The sequence below is a fragment of the Daldinia vernicosa genome, assembly GCF_022497035.1.
Source record: "Daldinia vernicosa strain CBS 139.73 unplaced genomic scaffold F5Y00scaffold_6, whole genome shotgun sequence".
In the NCBI taxonomy this organism is placed as follows: Eukaryota; Fungi; Ascomycota; class Sordariomycetes; order Xylariales; family Hypoxylaceae; genus Daldinia; species Daldinia vernicosa.
Genome location: NW_025953922.1, coordinates 32,484 through 52,136, shown reverse-complemented (window position 1 = coordinate 52,136; position 19,653 = coordinate 32,484). Strand labels below are relative to the sequence as shown.

At 47.5% G+C, this 19,653-nt stretch overlaps 6 protein-coding genes across 6 annotated transcripts; 3 read left to right on the top strand and 3 right to left on the bottom strand.

Moving 5' to 3' along the window:
* Positions 1 to 258: 258 nt before the first annotated feature.
* On the top strand, positions 259 to 878 carry F5Y00DRAFT_258291 (uncharacterized protein; the record flags this gene model as incomplete). The annotated part of the gene is made up of 2 exons (XM_048010680.1): positions 259 to 632; positions 692 to 878. 2 exons carry the CDS (start codon positions 259 to 261, stop codon positions 876 to 878), a joined length of 561 nt encoding a protein of 186 aa, XP_047868376.1.
* A 502-nt stretch (positions 879 to 1,380) lies between these two features.
* On the top strand, positions 1,381 to 3,599 carry F5Y00DRAFT_173081 (heterokaryon incompatibility protein-domain-containing protein). The gene is made up of 2 exons (XM_048004891.1): positions 1,381 to 1,449; positions 1,508 to 3,599. Exon 2 carries the CDS (start codon positions 1,532 to 1,534, stop codon positions 3,437 to 3,439), a length of 1,908 nt encoding a protein of 635 aa, XP_047868375.1. The 5' UTR covers positions 1,381 to 1,449; positions 1,508 to 1,531; the 3' UTR covers positions 3,440 to 3,599.
* A 406-nt stretch (positions 3,600 to 4,005) lies between these two features.
* F5Y00DRAFT_258289 (putative O-methyltransferase) lies at positions 4,006 to 5,420 on the top strand (the record flags this gene model as incomplete). Its single annotated transcript, XM_048010679.1, has 6 exons — positions 4,006 to 4,170; positions 4,235 to 4,364; positions 4,436 to 4,559; positions 4,646 to 4,702; positions 4,759 to 4,853; positions 4,882 to 5,420. The coding sequence occupies 6 exons, from the start codon at positions 4,006 to 4,008 to the stop codon at positions 5,418 to 5,420; spliced, it is 1,110 nt and encodes a 369-aa protein (XP_047868374.1).
* Positions 5,421 to 5,666: 246 nt separating this feature from the next.
* Positions 5,667 to 6,736, bottom strand: F5Y00DRAFT_258288 (uncharacterized protein; the record flags this gene model as incomplete). Its single annotated transcript, XM_048010678.1, has 3 exons — positions 5,667 to 6,041; positions 6,217 to 6,363; positions 6,491 to 6,736. The coding sequence occupies 3 exons, from the start codon at positions 6,734 to 6,736 to the stop codon at positions 5,667 to 5,669; spliced, it is 768 nt and encodes a 255-aa protein (XP_047868373.1).
* A 562-nt stretch (positions 6,737 to 7,298) lies between these two features.
* F5Y00DRAFT_251116 (P-loop containing nucleoside triphosphate hydrolase protein) lies at positions 7,299 to 13,547 on the bottom strand (the record flags this gene model as incomplete). Its single annotated transcript, XM_048009802.1, has 8 exons — positions 7,299 to 9,235; positions 9,289 to 9,967; positions 10,016 to 10,742; positions 11,555 to 11,862; positions 11,926 to 11,991; positions 12,043 to 12,416; positions 12,471 to 13,080; positions 13,134 to 13,547. The coding sequence occupies 8 exons, from the start codon at positions 13,545 to 13,547 to the stop codon at positions 7,299 to 7,301; spliced, it is 5,115 nt and encodes a 1,704-aa protein (XP_047868372.1).
* A 969-nt stretch (positions 13,548 to 14,516) lies between these two features.
* F5Y00DRAFT_226633 (nitrate reductase [NADPH]) lies at positions 14,517 to 17,662 on the bottom strand. The gene is made up of 2 exons (XM_048006368.1): positions 15,611 to 17,662; positions 14,517 to 15,558 (listed from the first exon to the last, which is right to left on the bottom strand). The coding sequence occupies exons 1-2, from the start codon at positions 17,406 to 17,408 to the stop codon at positions 14,651 to 14,653; spliced, it is 2,706 nt and encodes a 901-aa protein (XP_047868371.1). The 5' UTR covers positions 17,409 to 17,662; the 3' UTR covers positions 14,517 to 14,650.
* Between the last annotated feature and the right edge of the window lie 1,991 nt (positions 17,663 to 19,653).

The following is a 19,653-nucleotide window of genomic DNA, read 5'->3' as shown; positions in this document are numbered from 1 at the left end:
GCTTCTAGAGAGATCATAATGAGATCATGAGCTGACAGATTGGATTATCGTCATCATTTTCGTAGGACTTTACATTTTTTTCACTCGAATATAAGTAGAATGCATCATCGTAGTAATAGGTCATATTCCATGTTCCATTCTCCCAGTTCTATTGAAAATCAGCTCAAAGTTCACAAGGAAGACTCAAAATAATTAAACTACCATTTATACCAATCGACTATTCCACTTTACAGGCCATTCCAATACTATTCTTCCATAATGTATAAGCAAATCATATTAACATCCGTTCTCTCCCTTCTCTCTCCCGCTCTTGCTCTCCCCCTTGAGCCTCGAGACACCCCCGAATTCACAATCACCAGCCTTGGCGCTACCTTTCCGTATCCCGGAGTCTACGGGGTTGATTCCGTCAACTCCTTCGTCAATGTCGCCGTGACTTACCCGGACGCTTCATCAACCAGCAGCGCCACCCTCAACACGACCTGCAGAGTTGACTGGCCTGCCGGCACTAGTCCAGGTCCAACAGACTGGACTGCGTGCGTCAATCCCGCCTTGCAATTCCGTCTGCCGGCCGATGGGTGGACCGGCAATACAAACTTCCGCGTCGAGTTATTTGAGGAGCTCGCTTCTGACGGGTGAGTAAAAAACTTGCTGCTCTAAACTTGGTCAGTTTTTACTAATGGAGAACCTATAGCACGGGTCTGGATGCCACACACATTCTCACGTTCAACCCCGGGAATTCAAGCGACCCAAATGCGTACTTGTTCTGTCTCCAGATGGGCAAGTTCAACCCCTTAACTTGCACCTTAACTGGCCCGTACGGCCAGTCACCGAGGACTGTGGTCATGTCTACCACTAATGAGAACGGAAGACCTAATTAGAGCATTAGACAGAGGGCTTGGGCTTATTCCCAGACAACCGGGATGCGGATAGAAAAGGATAGACTGGGGCATCTTTTTAAAATGGGATGGAGTCACACGACTTGGTTGGGATATGCACGAATGATAACGACTTTAAAGATGGCGTGCCAGTAGGTAAATACTCATAATATTTTAATAAGATTATTTCCAGCTTTTAGTAATACGAATATAATATCTTGTGACATTACCTAGATGGATGAAGGTGCTTAAAGGGAGTTGACGTAATCAGCAGACACGACGGAGAAAATCATATTAGTCAATACGGTTCAGACAGGCGGTTTCTTGCGAATAATAACTACCAGTCGGGTTTTAGGTCGGAATCGGGGTATGTTGCGAAGGGCTACGGGCTTTACCTACAATGTCCAATAGGGCTGCGAACACTGGCTGCAAACGAGTGGCTTGGCTCGCTTCGAACCAGACTCGAGGGGATGTTGTCGCTTTCCTTCTTTTTCTCCATGGTTTCCCCCGGATAATCAACCCATTAATATTCCTTTTCCATAAGGTACTCGAACCAATAACTAGAATAATTTAGGTATCTACCCCTGAAGCATTCTACTGAGTCCAAGGCTCTAATCACTTCCGGTTTCCAGAACTAAACGTCACAATTCCGTTACATGATGGGAGATACTCAAGTTGGCGACAATATTACGGAAGAACGCTGCTTCGTCCACACCCCTATGACTGACGCACGAAACCAGATTCGCCTCTTACAAATACACCATGCCAAACGTGACGAACCCGTTCATTGCAGTCTGTCAACTTGGTCACTCAGCAAACTGCCTCCATACCACGCCATCTCGTACACATGGGGGGATCCTTCGCAAACCACATACATCTCTATCAACAAGCAACCGCTCAAAGTCAGAAGAAGCTGTGAGTATGTCTTACGCCAAGCCAAATGGCATGAAAGAAACTTGCGAAACCTATGTGCGTGGCGCCATCGTTATTACTGGATAGATGCCATCTGTATCAATCAGACAGACAACGAGGAAAAAAGCCACCAAGTACAAATGATGGGAAAGATATATCGCCTGGCTTCCTGTGTGCTATCCTGCATCGGGCCACATGCAGACAATAGCAAATTCCTCCTTGATTTCGTGCGAAGAAATTATTTTTATTTAAAATCTGCCTTCACCGCTAATGGAAACCGGAAACCTTCTAAGCTGGGACAACTATGGTTGGCAGGGTTGGGTAATCCTAGGTCTGCTCTCTCAGTGTCTATGCAGGTCCTCGGACGGGCAAAGAGGGCCAAAGACGCCTTTATACGCCGACCGTACTTCACCCGCCTTTGGATTCTACAGGAGATGTTCGCAGCTCGTAAAGTCCACGTTTGCTGCGGCGAAGACTCCGTGCCTATGGATTATCTCCGCGCATTTCGCCCTAGTTTAACACGTTCATCTCCGAGATATAGAAATAATAATACCCCGCAAGAGAAATTGACTCCTTCGACCATCGAGGAAAGGATCTGCTGGGTTCACTTCGCGAACTATGGATGCACAGAGTATGTAGCGCCTCTGGGTCTTTATACTGCACTTGGACAGTCTATGTTTTTGTGCTGCCAGGATCCAAGGGATAAGATCTACGGAATCCTCACAGTGACTGGTTGGAATGAAAACGGCCCCCTAAGTGTCGATTATAAAAAGTCGCTTTTTGAAGTAGCCGTAGATACACTGAGGGCCGTAGCCCAAGACGCGAGGGTAGAGTTTCATTGGGATACTACTCTCTGGCCGTTAACCGGCCGGATTTTTCAGTGTTTGAATATTGAAGCTTGTCCATACCTGAAGAAGGCCTTAGACTCACGAAGAACTATGCCTCGATTGAACGATACTGAAGACAGTTCTCCGATGACTTATTTGCACGAAACGGCAGAAGAAAACCGGGTTGTTGGCTCAAAGACATTTGCCACCGTGTGTAGACCATTATGTACGTTTAAGCGCTGGCTAGGGCTACGAATTGTGTCGATGGGAGGTATACTTGGGTTCCTGTTTCCGTTCGGAAATGGTCAACAGCAGTTCATCAAGGGAAACGGTTCGTTAGTAGAGATGCCGTTGTTCGTGAGATGTCCATCTGGAGAGTTTCGAAAGTCAACCAACCTTGAAACCGTAAGTTTTCTATTGCCGGCTGGAACTCGAGATGGTGACTGGATAATATTTAGAAAATGCAGGTCCCGGCGTACAGACAACCAAGAACCAGGCTGTATATTAGCCGTGCGACAGCGAGGTGGTGTTAATCCGCGTCGCTATGATATCTGTGGACAGGCAGTGCCCATGGAAAGGGGGAGATTAATCCATGGTGAAGAATGTGAAGACTTCGGCTTCTTCCATCAGCTCGGGACCGACTGGGGAAGTTTCCAAGATGGTTTTGATGTGCATTTCGATGTAGAGGATCTTCTCGTACTTGTAGCCCAGCTAAATGGGCCAAGGCGTTCTAAATCGGATCGGGAGCACGGTGATGAACAAATAAGGAGGATAAGAACGAGTGTTTGCCGCTTTGATGGCTCGTCCTATGCGGTTGCAATCTGAGGAAGTGATCATGAAATATAGCAGAATAACGTCAAAAAAGATGGCACACCTACCAGCATAATTGTTAGTAGACTGCGCCAGTTATTTTGCCGCTATTCTGCGCAGCCAGTGTTAGCCTCGTTGTAAATAAAATACATGGTCAAATAGGCCATGCTCGGGGGTTTCAAGCAATGTATTCTATTACTTTTCTAACGTTAAATGTATGAGATTATATCTAACTCTTAGAAGTTAGGGTGTTTTCAGTGTAACTATTTGATAGGATGCGCTACTCTTTTTTTACGCCTTTCTGCCAAGATGTATTCTCATCCTCCGCACATTTAAGACTCCTCTAGGTTAGAATACTTCCTATGTAATACAGCTTCTATTAGATTGATACAATGATCATACTACATACAGACTCAATGTCACCTTGGCACTCCGCTTTCATGTATAAGTCATATCCTCCCCTCATTACCCCCACCACTCTTATTAATGTTAGAAACAGAAACTACACCTACCCACCTAGATTTCTACTTGAATGATAGCCTCCATTTGAAGGAAATAAGTTATCTAACGCCCAATACACTATGTCGCCCACGCCAGAAGCCATTCTCGCCCAACTTCAGGCAACCGGCTCCGCGTATTCCGAGAAGAAACCGGGAGCCCGGGAACAACTCCTAAACCTCGCTCATTCCTTGATTTCAAGCTTGGAGCTTCCAAGTGAATCTATCCAGCGAATAGGCTGGGCTGGGGTACTTATTCGAGATAGATACTTTTTCTAAGGCTCTGCATTATTGACTGGCATGAACATCATAGCCCGCCAGAGCCGCACACTGTCGCATGGCGGTCGACTTGGGGATATTTGAATCCTTAAAAGACAGCGGCGAGGTAGATATCAGTGGGAAAGACTTGGCCGCGAAAGCTGGTGCCGATGAGACTCTGATTGGTACGTTACCTGAAATAATAACTAGGTACTCGTGTCGCGTCGCATAGGTAGATTGTTGATGCTCGCGAAAGCACGAACCTTGAAGCATCTTGCTGCTATGAATGTCGTTGCCGAGACGGGTGCGGATAAGTACGTTGGGACGCCCCTGAGCAACGCTCTGACCGAGCCGAAGTATCGAGACGGCATCATTTACACGTACGTAGGAAAAGTCTCCCATCAGCTCGATATCCGGCTTCCCCCCCTATTGGATACCTACTTACGGGTCCTTATAATATTTACAGATACGACGTGGCCGGCCCGTCGTTCCGTGGTCTACCCGAGTACTTGAAGAGCATCAAGTATGCACTTCCAACGAAGCTAACGGACGGGCCTTTCCAAGCCGCTCATAAAACAGAGCTTCCATTCTTCGCATGGCTAGATCAAAACCCGCCCTACTGAGAGAAATTCAACAACTACATGTCGGCGTACCGCGCCGGGAAACCTTCGTGGGTTGATCAAGGCTTTTACCCGATCGAAGAGCGTCTCGTCCAAGGTTTTGATGCTGATACCGGGGGCAACGACGTCCTCCTCGTTGACGTCGGCGGTGGTCTAGGACACGACCTACTCGAGCTGAAAGAAAAGCACCCTTCGCTCCCCGGCAAACTCATCCTACAGGACCGCCCCGAGGTCATCTCAGCCGTTTCCAGCGAGGGTGTGTTCGAAGCCACAGCTCACGACTTCTTCGCTCCTCAGCCCGTAAAAGAAGCCCGGGCGTACTACCTACACTCCGTGCTCCACGACTGGGGCGACGACGACTGCGTTCGCATCCTCGAACAGCTACGGCCTGCGATAAGATCGGGTTACTCAAAACTGCTCGTGAATGAAATTATTGTTCCCGATCGCAACCCGACGTGGCCCGTTACCTCGATGGACCAGATAGTATTTGTGCTTGGCGCCATGGGGGAGCGTACGCAGGCTCGCTGGGAGGCTATTTTGAAGCGGGCCGGCTTTAAAGTTGTGCATGTATATAACTACGAGATGGGATCCGAAAGCCTTATCGAGGCGGAATTAGCATAGCGGAGGTCAAAGAGTATGAGCAACTAGGTAATTATCGTCATATTTATTTATATTTCTACCTTCCGCAATTATGATCAGATGATTAACGTCAGGACGGCGTAAAAGAATACAGCCAACGTGGATAAGTAGGGGGTAGATAATAGACACCCTTCCTTTTTTTATTTTTTTATTTTCTGAATCGTCGCCCCTATAGAATAGTAGTACCTTACCACGCAATCATCCCGCCGAAGCTACCGACATACCTGATCAAACCCCCGGCGGCCGCGACCCCCCCACCGGATCCGGCGCAAACAAATAATGCCCATCAAACCCATCCCGCCACGCCTCATCCACGCCCGGATTCCCCTCCGCCGTCGCGCCCACGTCTCTCGCGCCGTACTCAAGCATCGGGTAGCACCACACGAGCCTCTCGCCCCCCGGCTCGCCCGCAAACAGCACCACCACCCCGGCAAACATCCCGTGCTCGTCGAGCACGACGCGGTGGTCCCCGGGGGGTCCGGAGACGGGCGCGCCCGCGATGCCGGGCCACTCGCCCAGCGGCGTGGGGTTCACAGGGAACAGGAAGAGCTCGCCCTCGGCGCGGCCTAGGTCCACGCGCTGCGCGCGGTAGTCTGGTAGCCACTGTGGTGGCGACCGGTTGGTTAGTAGGTAATTGCTTCGTTTAGGAAAAGGCGCTAGGAGTCCGGACGTATAGTAGGTAACTCTTCACAGGAGATACTTGTTTCCGGAGACAAGCTACAAAAAGAAATTTAAATAGAAAAAAATATAAAAAAGGAGAGGGCGAGGGGCTACGCACCACCGAGTGCGGGTGCTCGAGACCGCTCCAGCGCGGCCGAAGCTCGCCCGGGTGCGCGATGTACCAAGCGCCGCGCCGGAAGGCCTGGTATACGGCTCTCGCGTTGAACACGGTGAAGAGAACGCGCGGGTGAGGACATACGTAGTACTATAATAATAATAATCGAGTTAGCAATTACTTATTTACCTACCTACGCTTTGGAGCTGGCAAAAAAAAGGGGGGGGATGTGGGGGAGAGAGAGGGAAGGAATAGGTTTATTTTCGACGGCACATACAGCAGCGATGCGGTTATCTGGATTATCGCGGTTCCAGTCGTCGATATCATCTCGCTTCTCCAGGAGCGGAAGAGCGACGACAGCGACAGTTCGGTTCCATGCTTCAACGACGGGATCCTCGGCCACAGCAACTGTCTTGACGTCGTGGTCGTGGTCGCGGTTGTAGTTTTTCCCGTGCAACTCGGCGCAAGGCGCAGCAAAAACGACGGAAGAAAATAAAACGAAAAGGAAAGCGTAAAGCTTCATTTTGACGGCTTGTCTTTCCGGGTTCGATCGGGTTCCGGCTTGGAGTTTATAGTTGTAGATAGTATGTAAAGTGGACGTTTTACAACGCCTAAAGGAATACCGAAATACATATGAGTTGGAAAGTTGAAAGGCGCGCCCTCTAATAAAATCAGGTGGTGTACCTGTGATAAGATATTTGCTGTAGAACGTGTACCGAATTGGTGGGCTTGATTCCTGGCGCCTAAGGATTCCATGTGCGGACACCTTATGGATGCGGTACCTAGGTAGGTATTTACGCGCGAGAGTACATCAAGGGTACTGATAGAAATACTTGTTCTAGTCATACAGATATCTTCCCGCCGTAACATATTATATTTCGTCTTGGTTACTTCTTTCTGCTCAGATAGTGCCAGTTTTCCAGTAACGGACGATAAGGGATCAGAACATTCTCAGTGGGGACCAGATTTCTTCAGCGATAGACTCGTCAATATAATATTAGCATAGCAGTTCTTGTCTAGAAAGATAATTTATTTAAAGCTCACCCTATGTCACAATTGGGAATGATAAAACATGCCCCCTCAGCCTAATCAACAACGACAACCTCCTGATCATCCTCCTCTATCTTAATTTCCTCGTAATCAAACCTCCGGCCCCTCGAAGGCACCGGCTTAGCCAAAACCACCGTCTCGATGCCAACCGGGCTCGTATCCTCCGGTCCCATAGGCAGGGCCTCAACATCGATTTCCATATTTAATAACGCCTTAATTATAACCGCGCTACCAGCCTTACTCATAACCTCATTAGCCTCCTTACAGAACTCCGAGCACACGCACTCAGGACACCCTGTCTGACAACGGCAGTGCTGGACCCGTTCTAGAGCCTGTACGAGTAGCATGTCGATGAACTCGAACGCCTTAGTGCTAATGCCGGTTCCGTTGGCGCCGCCCTTCGCGTCGTAGAACGTCAGCCGAGCAGGCCTCTTCCGCGAAGTTTCCTTCCGCGCGAACTCCTTTAGCCCCGATTTGCATTCCGTCCGGACGTCATCCGGCATGCTTATGACGAAGTTAGGCATCAGGCTCATGATAGCATGCTCGGCAGCGTGAATAGCGCCCGCCACGTGGAGACGTCGGTCGACGAGGATCTCGAGGGCACGCTTCGGAACGTCGAGCCACATGCCTTTGCTATGTCGGATGATGGGAGGGTTATCGACTTGTACGGCGTCGAGGATGCGGCGCTTCCTATCTACTTTGAAGTAGCCAAAGACGTTCTGGGTAATGCGTATTGAGCCGTGAAAGGCGCGCGAGAGCGAGCCCGGGATTTTACGCATCGCCTCTGTTTCCACAGGGTCCACGTCGGTGAAGTCTCGCTGTTCCGTGGTCCATTCCACCTTGACCTTTTCTACCTTGGCAATCTTTCTATCTGGTTGGAAATCGCGTACCAGGTACGAGTTGCCCTGATGTAAAAATATCGCGCCATCATATATAGTAAAGAAGGCCCTCGATGCTTCTAATTCCTCAAGTACCACGTTCCTCCCATGTGATATATCAACTATTGCGAAATGATCCTCCTCGGTATCTCTAATCGCAACAAACCTTGATGGCATCGGTCTAAATCTGTCATGGCAATGGTAGTACCCGAGCTCGTCTTTAATAAGGCGCTCTTCTGCGATCTTCGCCAGGTCTTTCGCAAAATAGATAGCATCGTCGACGGGCTTGATCGGCATCTCATATGCTGCGCACTGTAAATGACCCTCCAAGACAAGCATGTTGCTTAAATCAACTTGAAGTTCGCAGTTGGGCTTCGTGAAAAGTTCATCGGGATTCTGCATGTAGTGCTGATCGGTTGGGAAGCAATCACCCACCAGCACAGACAGAGAATCTTTGTTTCTCCTACCAGCTCTCCCACTCTGCTGCCTCAGATTTGAAATCGTGTATGGGAATCCTAGTGTAATGACACAGTCTAAGGTACCAATATCGACACCTAGTTCCAAGGCAGTAGTAGCAATGATTCCCATGAGCTTGCCCTCGAACATTTCGCTCTCAATCTGTCGACGGTCTTGTGCCGTGTATCCACCTCGGTAACCCATAACACGTGCCATGCATTCTGGCCGACCCAATGATTCTAATTCGTATCTGGCAGCATTCACTAGCTCTTCGCATTGCTTTCTCACGCGGCAGAACGCTATCACACGAACGCCGCGTAGGATGAGCTGGCAGAATAAGCGAGCGCATTCGGCTATGGCATTTCCGCGCCCGCTAGTTGGATCGCCGGGGTCCTTATAAGGCGTGTTCCAGCAGAGAAACTCTTTGCGCCCAGATGGCGACCCGTCGAAATCAACTAAATGTACATCATCAATTCCAAAGATGGTCTTAAAATGCTCTCGCGGATTTGCCACGGTAGCAGAGCACGATACGAACTTAACCTTTCGGTTGCCGACAGCGGCACATATGCGTCGAAGCCGCCTCATGATGAATGCAACATGCGAGCCCATCAAGCCATTATAGTAGTGCAATTCGTCAACTATCCGAGAATTAGTCGTGCAAATACATTTTCTTGATTAGGAGTTTACCTACCGACAACATAGCGTAAGTACTTTAGAAAAGTTCGCCATCTATCTTCTTGAGGGAGAATCGTAAGGTGAAGCATGTCCGGATTAGTAAAGATGACCCGTGCCTCGTCACGTATTTGATTTCTATCGTGCATCGGGGTATCTCCGTCAAACGTCTCAACGAGGGTATTTTCCAGCCTCGTAAAGTACGCAAGCATCTCTTTTAAGCTTTTTTTCTGATCCTGAGCTAATGCCTTCGTTGGAAAGATGTATATAGCTCGAGTATTGGGGTCCTGTTCCAACGCGTGTAGGACAGGAAGCTGGTATATGAGGGACTTCCCTGAGCTTGTCGAGGTTGCGACGACAACATGACGGCCCGCGTGAAGATTATTGATCGCTTCAGTCTGGTGAGCATAGAACTGGGTGATTCCTTTCGCATTGTATAGAGCATTCACCATATCCTGACTCAGTAGAAAATCAAGCTCCCCGAAAACGGGATCCTGAGCGTCAAACACGCGGTGTCCATCCGGCACAATTTGACCAGTATACCACGGACTGTCTTTGATTTCTTGTATGATTTCAGGAATGCTCTTCCTCTCCTTGGGTATCGATGCGGGTATAGTGCTAGGTTCTGGCTGAGGGGTAGTGATTTCTGACAGAGTAGGAATCGGGATATATGCTTCTGCTTCTTGGCGAATCATTACCTCTGGATCCAGATTTTCTTCTACGCAGCTGTTTATAAAGGAACTCACGGCATTCGCGAATTTTTGATTACGCTTCTCAATCAGAGTTGTCAGTTGTTTCTGGCTGTAAACTGGCATTTTCAAGTCCTCGTCCCGAAGCCTCCTATTCGGATTTATGGGTTCCCCTGTCTTTTTGCTCTGGACCTGTCTCTTGAGGTCACCGTCAATAAACTCAAAGTAAAGAACCTCTTGACCACTTGATGGCAAATCATCGGGATGTCGACTACCAAGTTCGTCTAAACCAGTAAATCCGCCAACGGAGGCATCCGGGGCAGGACCTTGAACTGTGATATTCCTTGATTTACCAGTCTTAAACGTAGAGTCTCTTTCAGCTCCCTTGATGTCGGTATGCAACATTATCTCATCCACGTAGGCAAAATTGATACCTTCCGGTCGCAGTGCCACGATAGCCGCGACATCCTCGACTGTCAACTCCCGCTTCGTATTGGACTCCACTGAGGACCGAATAGTATCAAAAGTTGTCGCAATGTGCTTGCGTGTAGAGCAGAAGGTGAAGACTAGGTTCAAAGCCCTATGAGTCTTGTCCAAATCCTTGAATACCTGCGGCCATTCAATTTGGCACTCAACATCCGTATTTGCCTTCTTCTTGCGTTGAGGCGTTGCGTTCTTTCTCGATTTCTCGGTGTTTAATTCCTTAAGGGTCTCTTCCGAATCCTCTAAGAAATCGTCTCTGCCTTCTTCGGATGGTTGCCTCTTCCTCTTCCGTTTAATGATTCTATTCGAAACCGTAGCTGCCTTAAGAGCAGACATCTCATCCGTAATCAAGATGTATGAGGGAAATTATGCTTACCTAAGTTAGAAGACCCTTAGTCCTAATATACGCGCTTTACGTTGACGTAGTTAGACTGGCAGGTCGAACTGGTCGCGCATCTTGTGGCGCGAAATGCGGACGGAAGCACGTGACCACTTGGCTTTATCGAAGTGTCTTAGGTACTTTTAATGATGTAAATCTTGGGTAATATACCCAGGTACCTTGGGTAAGTACCCAAATAACCTCCCCCAACTACCTCCTAGAAAGGAGGCTTAAGAGGTTAGGTGTATACAAATAATAAAGATCGAAATCTAGTCTAAGGTCTTATCCAAAACATTCTTACGTATAAGAGAGTTAGTTAAAAAAGAGTTATGGTTACCTAGGTACCTAGGCAGTTAGTCCAAGTACTACGTAACTCCTTAGTCCTTCCCAACGCCCATAAGAATAGGAATCATTTGATAAAAGTTTCTATTCATGAAAATTAACTACTTGATAGAGATTAATCCAACGCGATGCCGCAAACGGTTATTCCACAGAGCGTTTCGCGTAACGGAATGGTGCCAGCATTTATGGGTATGAGCTCTATTATCACAGAATTGCCGCCGACAAATATCCGTGCCACCGTTGTTCATCTATGCCTCATAAGCGTGCAATTCTTCCAGAGTACCGATACCCATGCCTCTCCTGAAAATGCTTAATGCAAAACTCCCTTACCATCTCTAAACGCTTCGTGGTATGCATCACACATCTAGGACCGCTTCTCGAAAAACGAGGACGCATCGACTCTCTTCTTCCTACCTCGCGTCATAGGGCCATCCGACTCTGCGACTTTGCGCTTAATTGAAGCCTCGGATGAAGGCCCACTCTCTAGACCCAAGCTGCTAGAAACCTCCTCATCGGACCCTTCCCAGCTCGATTCCTTTAGGGTTGGCCAGGGTAAATGATCATTAGAACCATCATCAGATTCGGCGCGTGGTAGCCCCCGCTCCGGCATGGGAGCCACATCATCAATCCCTTCATTATTCTTCTTTCCGTCGCCCAAGTGTTTCTCTGCATCAGCATTAAGATTCTCTGCTTTGTCATTCTTAGAACCAGACGTGTTGGCAACTGAAGTCGGAGTACCATTGGTTCCATCAGCTGCCTAAACTGATTGAAGTTCACGCTGTATCTTTCCGACCTCGTTTAGGAAGCTCTTAGCATTCGCCGTGTTCATCTATAAGATAGTTAGTACTTTAGTGCATCTTATACGCCTTAGGACATGTACCTTTACTTGAACGCTAACAGCGCCCTCATCTTCTATAGCCGTGAAGAGTACGTGAGTTGCCTTAGCTGTAGACTTCTCCTGGAAATGCATGGCCGGAATTATGACAGTGTTAAGAATCACACGGTGGGTAGAATCTTGCCGCATGATCAAACGAACGACCTTGGCATCGGCACTGTCTAGAGCAGATGCATCAAAGGATCCAGGAATAGCTGCACCGGTATCTTCGTCAATGTCGACGCAAGCTAGAGGCACGTTGATCTTCAGGTTTCCAGCGCCCCGTTCTTTCCAGGAGGAACTAGCTTTGTCGAGATGGAAGATCTTGGCACGAACTTGCAGGATGGTAGCTTCACCAGCCTCACCATCGTCTATGACCACTATATGGTTCGTCAGCTCTATGCTAAATTATATGGCGACGTCCGATAACTCACCTCGCTGAAGCTTTGGCTTCTTCTTGTCATCCGTCGCAGTCTTCTCTTCTTGAGCTTCTTTATCTTCGTTATCAGCCCTGTTCTCATCTTCAGAGTTGCCGCCATCCTCTCCATTATTGTCTTCCTCCTCGCTCACGGGTGCTCCGAATGGCTTAGCCGGTTTGCTGCTCTTAAATGATTCACCGGGCTTACCAAAGCTAGTGAACTTTGATTCGCCAAACTTGCCGCCAAATGTTCCGCCGAAGACGGTACTGCCGAAAGGCTTCGCCGCTCCTCCTACTTGACCAAAAGGAGAGGTACCGTTAGACAAGCTGGAACTGCCGAATATAGATGTTGTAGATGTTGTGGCAGCAGCGCCAAATGGTGACTGTGAGCCAGATGGACTAGCGAAAGAAGATAAGGGCTTGGAGCCGGGCTGTAAAAATGGCGATGTTTGAGAAGCGAATCCTGCGATTCCAGAGCTGCTAAAAGCTGAGCTAGATGTTGTGCTTGTAATTTTTCCCTTCTCAGCATCGATATTTTCCTTTGCCGCCGCCTGCTTCTCAGTACTTGGCGTGTCGTTCTTGGCATTCGTCTTAGCTTCAGGGCCGTCGTTGGAATCGGATGGAGCCTGTTGATGATCAGTAGGAGATTCGAATACCAAATTAGTCCAGATACTCTTACAGTAAGCGCATCCGCTTTTACTTTATATTCGCTCGAGACGTCGCGAGGACGTTTCTTCTCGGGCTCAGTAATGGCCGATTCAGCGCCGATAGGAGATACATCGCCTTCTGAGGAGGTATCATTCGGGTTGTCTACCTCATCGCGCGCCCGCTTTTTCTTTGGGGACGACACCTGGTTTCTTAAGCTATTGTTACGAAGCTCAAGAGACTCGCGATCGGGTGCGGCATCTTTGTCCGATGGCTTATCACCGCTCGTGGCGGCGTTGGGCGCGGGGTCAACTTTGGCGGCGGACATGATAGATAAGTCGGGTTTGTCAGAGATTACCGTTTGTCTCAATTCCTTGCGTGCGGCGGCTGTGTCCGGATCTTCAAGAGAAGGTTGATCTGGTGTCGGACTGCGTTTGTTGGTAGCCATTAAATAAGATTATACCCAAGGTGCCTGTGCACGGTCGTGACAAAGGGTTCTAAAGTTGTTGCGTAGGAAGAAAATAGTTTGCGTTAAAAACAGTGAGTTGTAAACTCTTTGTTGAACCAGGTAGAAAATGTAGAAGTGGTTCCACAAAACCAAGGTGTTGGTGGATAAGACAGCTGGATAGATTGAGCAGAGAGACTCGATCGGTGGTAGAAGTGGTAAAAGTGGTAGTTGGGTTAGTTCGAGGAAAGCTGAGGCTGCGCGTTACTTTGTAATAGTGACGATTTCGATGTGGATCGTGCCGTGCCCATTGTAATTCTGAGCTGCCTGCAGCACTGAAAAGGTACATGATTTTAGGTTAGGTACGTAGGTTGGTATAAGGTACTGAACGTTAAATTATGGGGCCGGATAAACCTGGGCTAAACGTGGCTAGGTGCTGTATGTACACATTTAGGTATATCTAGGTACAATAGGTACCTACACTAGGTGCATATTTAGTTGAAGCATGGACGTTTTAATACAGTGGTTTTAATATACCTAGGTACCTTGGGTATTGTACGTGGGTTGTCTCATATCCAAAAGAGCAACCTTAAGCCCATTTCTGAAGTTGTGCAGTAAAAAATACCCCCATTGGATCCCTACTGTATCTGGACCCATTTGATGCAATGCAAGATGGCGGTTATCTCTTTTACATGATGAGTATTGGCATCCAACCAAGCAATATCGGTCAACATAAAGTCGGGCTAGCTAATATTAGAACGACCCAGCAGCGTCGTACATGTGGTGTGGCCATGCAATCCACTTGCTCGTCGACGATTATTACATATAAGAATTCCAACTCGGTTTCGATATGCAGTAGTAGGGCATGTATAAAAAAGGTAGATATTGCACATAGGCTCTAAGCCTATACACCTCAAACACCTAATACTTCATCGTATATAAAGGCGTCAATTTTCTTTATGCCTTGACGTCGACAACACTCCGTAATATTGTTCGATTCCATCGTATAGTAACATGCGTCATCGTCCAAAACTTACACCGAAGGAACATTCTAAAGGCATGAGAATATATATATGAAGTATGTTTATATACACATTATAAGGCGTTTAGAAGAACAGTACATCCTTATCCTTCCAGCCCAAATCCTTTAAGATAGAGTGGACACTCTTCTCAAGTGGTTCGGGTCCGCAGATGAGTACTAAGTCCTCGTCATTGGTGCTCTTACAAGAGCCTATTTCCCTCTCGAGGAGCTCTTTATCTATCCGGCCCCTGAGGCCAGCCCACGATGGCCCGGGCTGACTAAGCGTATATAACAAGCGGCACTTGGAGTTGTTGCCGATGACCATATTGTCAATGTCAGTCTTGCAGAGGATATCTTGTTCGATACGGTTGCCGTCGATGACTAGGCACGTAGTAGGATCCTCCCGATCCATTAACACGGCGCGGAGGACTTGGAATATCGGTGTGATTCCAGACCCGCCGCAGATCATGAAAAACCGCTTGACCTTCCGTTGTTGCCCCTGAATCGAACATATGCCCCGGCCGAGGTATTCAAATTTTCCTACCGGGCCTTTAAAGTCGACAAAGTGACCAATAGGGATTGTGTCTAGCGCCTGTGTCATTTTGCCGCCTTTTCTTCCCTGTGTGTCGTAATAAATCTTGATGAGAACGTGTAGCTTTCCTTTCTCCGTTGTCTCTGAAATAGGTGTGTATGATCGTATGATAGCCTCACGTGTAACCGGGTCGCGCAATCGCATCATCAAGTGCTGGCCTATAGGAAGGCCGGAAGTTTGGTTAACGTGCTCAAGATCAAAGGTAAAGATCTTAGTATCGTTTGATATCTTCGTTTTAGCACATAGGATAGCCTTTGTCCATGTTTTAGATTGTAAGAATGTTGCTCGTAGTGCTGATGCTGTCTCAGTGATTGCGTCTCCATCTGCTAGGGCAGCTCGCGAAGTCTCATCGAGTGCGCCAATGTGATAATCCACAAGCATCGCCTTGGCATTCTCGCTGTCTATTGATATATAAGCTCAATCCTTAATCGTAATAAGAGCTTGCGGACTTACGAATGGCAAGAAACTCTTCGCTAGCATCCTGTCCAGCGGCACCAATAATCGAAGCCGCCCCTCCGGGATGCCCTTCCAGGAATTTAGCCCCATCGTAAACTTGTCCGTTAACCACAAACCATGGCTCGTTTTCGCCATCATGTTTCTTCAGCTCGTCGATACTGATTATTCGGGTTATATCCTTATTAGTCATGCAAATATCGTTAACCTGCTCTTCTTCGGCGGCACTCTCTTCCTCGCCAGATATCATTTCTCCCCAGTATCCATTAGAAAGATTTCCTCCGTTCTTCTTAACTCGTTCCATCCAACCACCCGGAATTAACGCCGGCTGTGTTGGGTGCTCAAATCGCAGCGAATGGCCTTCCTTATGTATAACGACTCGAAACCATGGGTTATTCATCATGCCCAAAACGCTCCAGTACATGTCCCGCGGTTGCACCATCATAGATTCGTCCATTGCTCGTACCAGAATATCATCCGCTGTCTGCAGTTGCGATACTGGAATATCCAAGTACCAAAAACACCAACAGAAGCAGGCTTCTCTCCAGGACATGTCCAGTCGCCCACCAAATAGCTCTTCCCCCTCAGGCGCAAGTCGGTATTCATCTTCGGGGTACGAAATATTAGCAAGCATCCAAGATTTTCCCTTGTCGAGGGTTATTTCGACTCTGGTAACTCTCTTTCCCCCTCCGGCGTAAGCATAGCCGCGGACTCGGTAGCTTTGAACGTTCCCCGTTAATGACAGCTTTTCTTCATGTTCTGGATAACAAGTGGCACTATTTGTGTTTAGATCGTAGATAGCATAACGTTCGTCTCTCCAAGCGTCCGGCATGTCAGCACTCATCTCAGGGGTGATCATTGTGGGTAACACTCTATTATCATAGATATGATACCAATTATCACTAGGCGCCGCTGTGACGATGATCCTCTTTAACCACTTCACACTTCGACCTCCGATCTGTCCTGGAACAATGACCCGAAGAGGTTTCCCATGGTCAGGAGGAAGCGGTTCGCCATTCATCTTATGGGCAACCATGATCCCACGGTTAGGATCCATAGCCCAATTCATTTTGACACATGTCCCATAGTAGCCATTGGGCAACTTATCAGCTCCTTCGAAGCATACGTACTTCGCTCCGCGCTTTGGTCTTGCTGCTTTTAGTAAATCGCCGATCACAACCCCAGTCCATAGCGCTGTCGATAAGCCCGCCGCTCCCCAAGAGAATCCTTTTGTTTTCCTTACTATATTCTGCTCCTTTCTCCGGTTGCCTGCGCATACAAGAGTAACCGGGTAGGTTACTTGCTCGTATTTTCGAATAAGCTGTGCAAGACTCATTCTAATAGGAGCTTCCACCATGCCCTCTATCGTAAACTCCCAGTCCATCATCTCCGAGTCTTCTACTCGAGGCACCGCTCCATGGTTGCGGACGTAATGGAGATCTTTCGTTGTTATAAAACCCTCGTTGAAGAGCTCACTTAATGGCGCCTCGACATTGAAGGGATGGACGCCTGTAAGGCGGATTAACCGAGAATCTCTAACAACATGGCGATCTGGAGTCCTGAGATCCTCCGCCAACACGTAATTATCAGATTTACTTCGCGGCGGGAGGGGGTATATTCGAGAAATTTCAGGTTTCGATTCGTCGACATTGTGTGGCAGCGTCTGGATCTCAAAATCACTACTGGTAGTTGATTCTCTTCTCGAGCTACTTTGCGTGGCCGGTGGAGATGGAGGATATCGAAGTAGATGCGCTGCAGATGGTCGCTGGCTCTCGACAGGTATATTAAAAAATTCCATTGTACGTGATGAAATGTGAGTTGGGGTTAACACAGAGATATTAGCACGCTGGTGTTGGTTATAGGATATATGTCATCATGCATGCAAAGCTCCCACGTAAGACAAGATATTCCTACACTGGGCTTCCAAAATTCCGAGAAAGGGGGTAATATGACTCGACACTTAAAACTAGGAGTAAACATATACAATAGGGATAGAAAGGATTAAATTTCGCGAATAAAGAGCAGTACGAAAATAAGTAAAGAGCAATAACATCGGGTGAAAATACGCATCTCCATTTTGAGGCATCGTGTCCATAATTACGGACTAGAGTAACTGACCATCGGTCCACCAGATCGACTACTTGATCAAGGATTTCTGTCCCCGGTTCGCGATTAGGGGCGCAAGAGAGCAACTCCGACTTTTTGCCATCCATTGATATGCAGACAACCGCCTCGGAGACGGGCCGGCTAGAAACCGTGACAATAAAATTATAGTAATGATATATCGTCAGAACCTATAAGTGGCTTACACACTATGCGGCACTGCAGATAGGAGTGCCTCAAGCACCCTAAGTTAGCTATCGGATCTGGGGATATTTGAAGCGAGGAGATGCATAAGTCAGTCGAGGAAATCCCCGCGGATGTGTTCAACGCAGAGATATTTGACGCAGCCTGGGCGTTATCAGAAGCAATTGGATTTCCTTAACAAGATTGACCATGACAGCGAATCATGACCAATGATAAGGGTAACAACTTTGGCGTCAGCGGAGATATGAAAATCGCCTAGACTGGACGGGTAGAATGGGTTACCTAGACATCACCTCGTGCCCCATCAAAACTATCCGCTAGCTTATGTGGAATATGAAGCCTTTAAAACGAAGGGGATATGTAAGACCCTTTCGTGCTTTACCCACATTGGATTCCTAGTGCAGGATTCTGGTCCAACACCAAGGAGTTATCTATCAGATGGTGACGTGATGTCAACAGCGATACCTCGTAAATGGGAACGAATAAGCCGACGAGCCGACATATTAATAAAAAGGAGGTGAGGAGGCGTGAAGATCAAAAACCGAAGACCCGAGTTTCTCGGTACTCGTCCTGAAGAAAAATATTCGGATAGTCGATCTGGAGTTTTACTTAAGTAAGGTAGTTCCAAGGATTTGGATTTTCGCCTGTATACAGAAAACATGGAAGAGGGCAGGTGTTTTGTCCTTGCTTCAGAAGAATCCATCGTAAACAGGCTCAGTTTATCCACTTTGCTGTCTTCATAGGAATTATCAATCCCTTAAAAATGGTATTAGTTTATCTATCATCAGGAAAGCTGAGCTTCTTGAATATGTGATTAAGATGTTGAGTATTCTGTATTAAATCCTAGAACATCGCGTTATATTGCCATCTCAGAGTGGTGAGGGTCAAAAAAGGATATAGAGAGTTTACCACTTAATGAAGTAGTCAAACCGAATAAAATAAGAGGCTCTAAAATAATACGAATTCCGTCTGAACTAGCAAATTAGCCAATAAAAGACTTGACTTATTTCTGATGGAAGATGTAGATGATAGAGGTTAAGTAGGTAGAGTTAACCCTAGGAGTGAAGATTAAAAATATGTGTGAACTTCAAATAAGATGTAACTATGTCCCGTGCATGAACTTTAGGTGCCTCTATACCTGGTCTTACCTTACATATATGCACATAATTGATGTATTATCACGCAGTTTGCCTTAGGCATGATTTGCATGCATGGATATGTGATGTAGATACTTGCTGCGTTTGATTGAGCTTGAAAGTTTTGGTCCTCTTGATTGAAGGCAGGTAGTGAATGTGCATTTAGGTACCTATTCTAGGCCTATTAGGGAATCTTCACAGATGTTTTAGGCTGTCCAGGGCATCAAACAGCCCTAACTGTGCGACAACGTTCCTGCATCTTTGCGTCCTTGCGTCCGGTGTCCCTCCCCTGTTTGTCTTACTTTTAAGTGTACCTAACTACTCCTATGGAAATTTAAGTTTTAAGCCTTGGCAAGAGCTAACTGTGTGGACAGTGCCCAGCTGACTGGACAAAGCTGTATGTACCACGAGGCTGAACTCTTAAGAGTCTCATTGCGCGCTCTGCCCCGCCAAAATTACTCTTTAAAGCAACCAAAACGGCCTGTGATTCCCCGAGATTTTCGCGGAACCCAAAGAAAGTCCAGTGCGCCGTCATTTCATTGGATGATTTAGAACGACATCATTCACAAGATACGCCTCTGCCTCTATTCATCACTAACT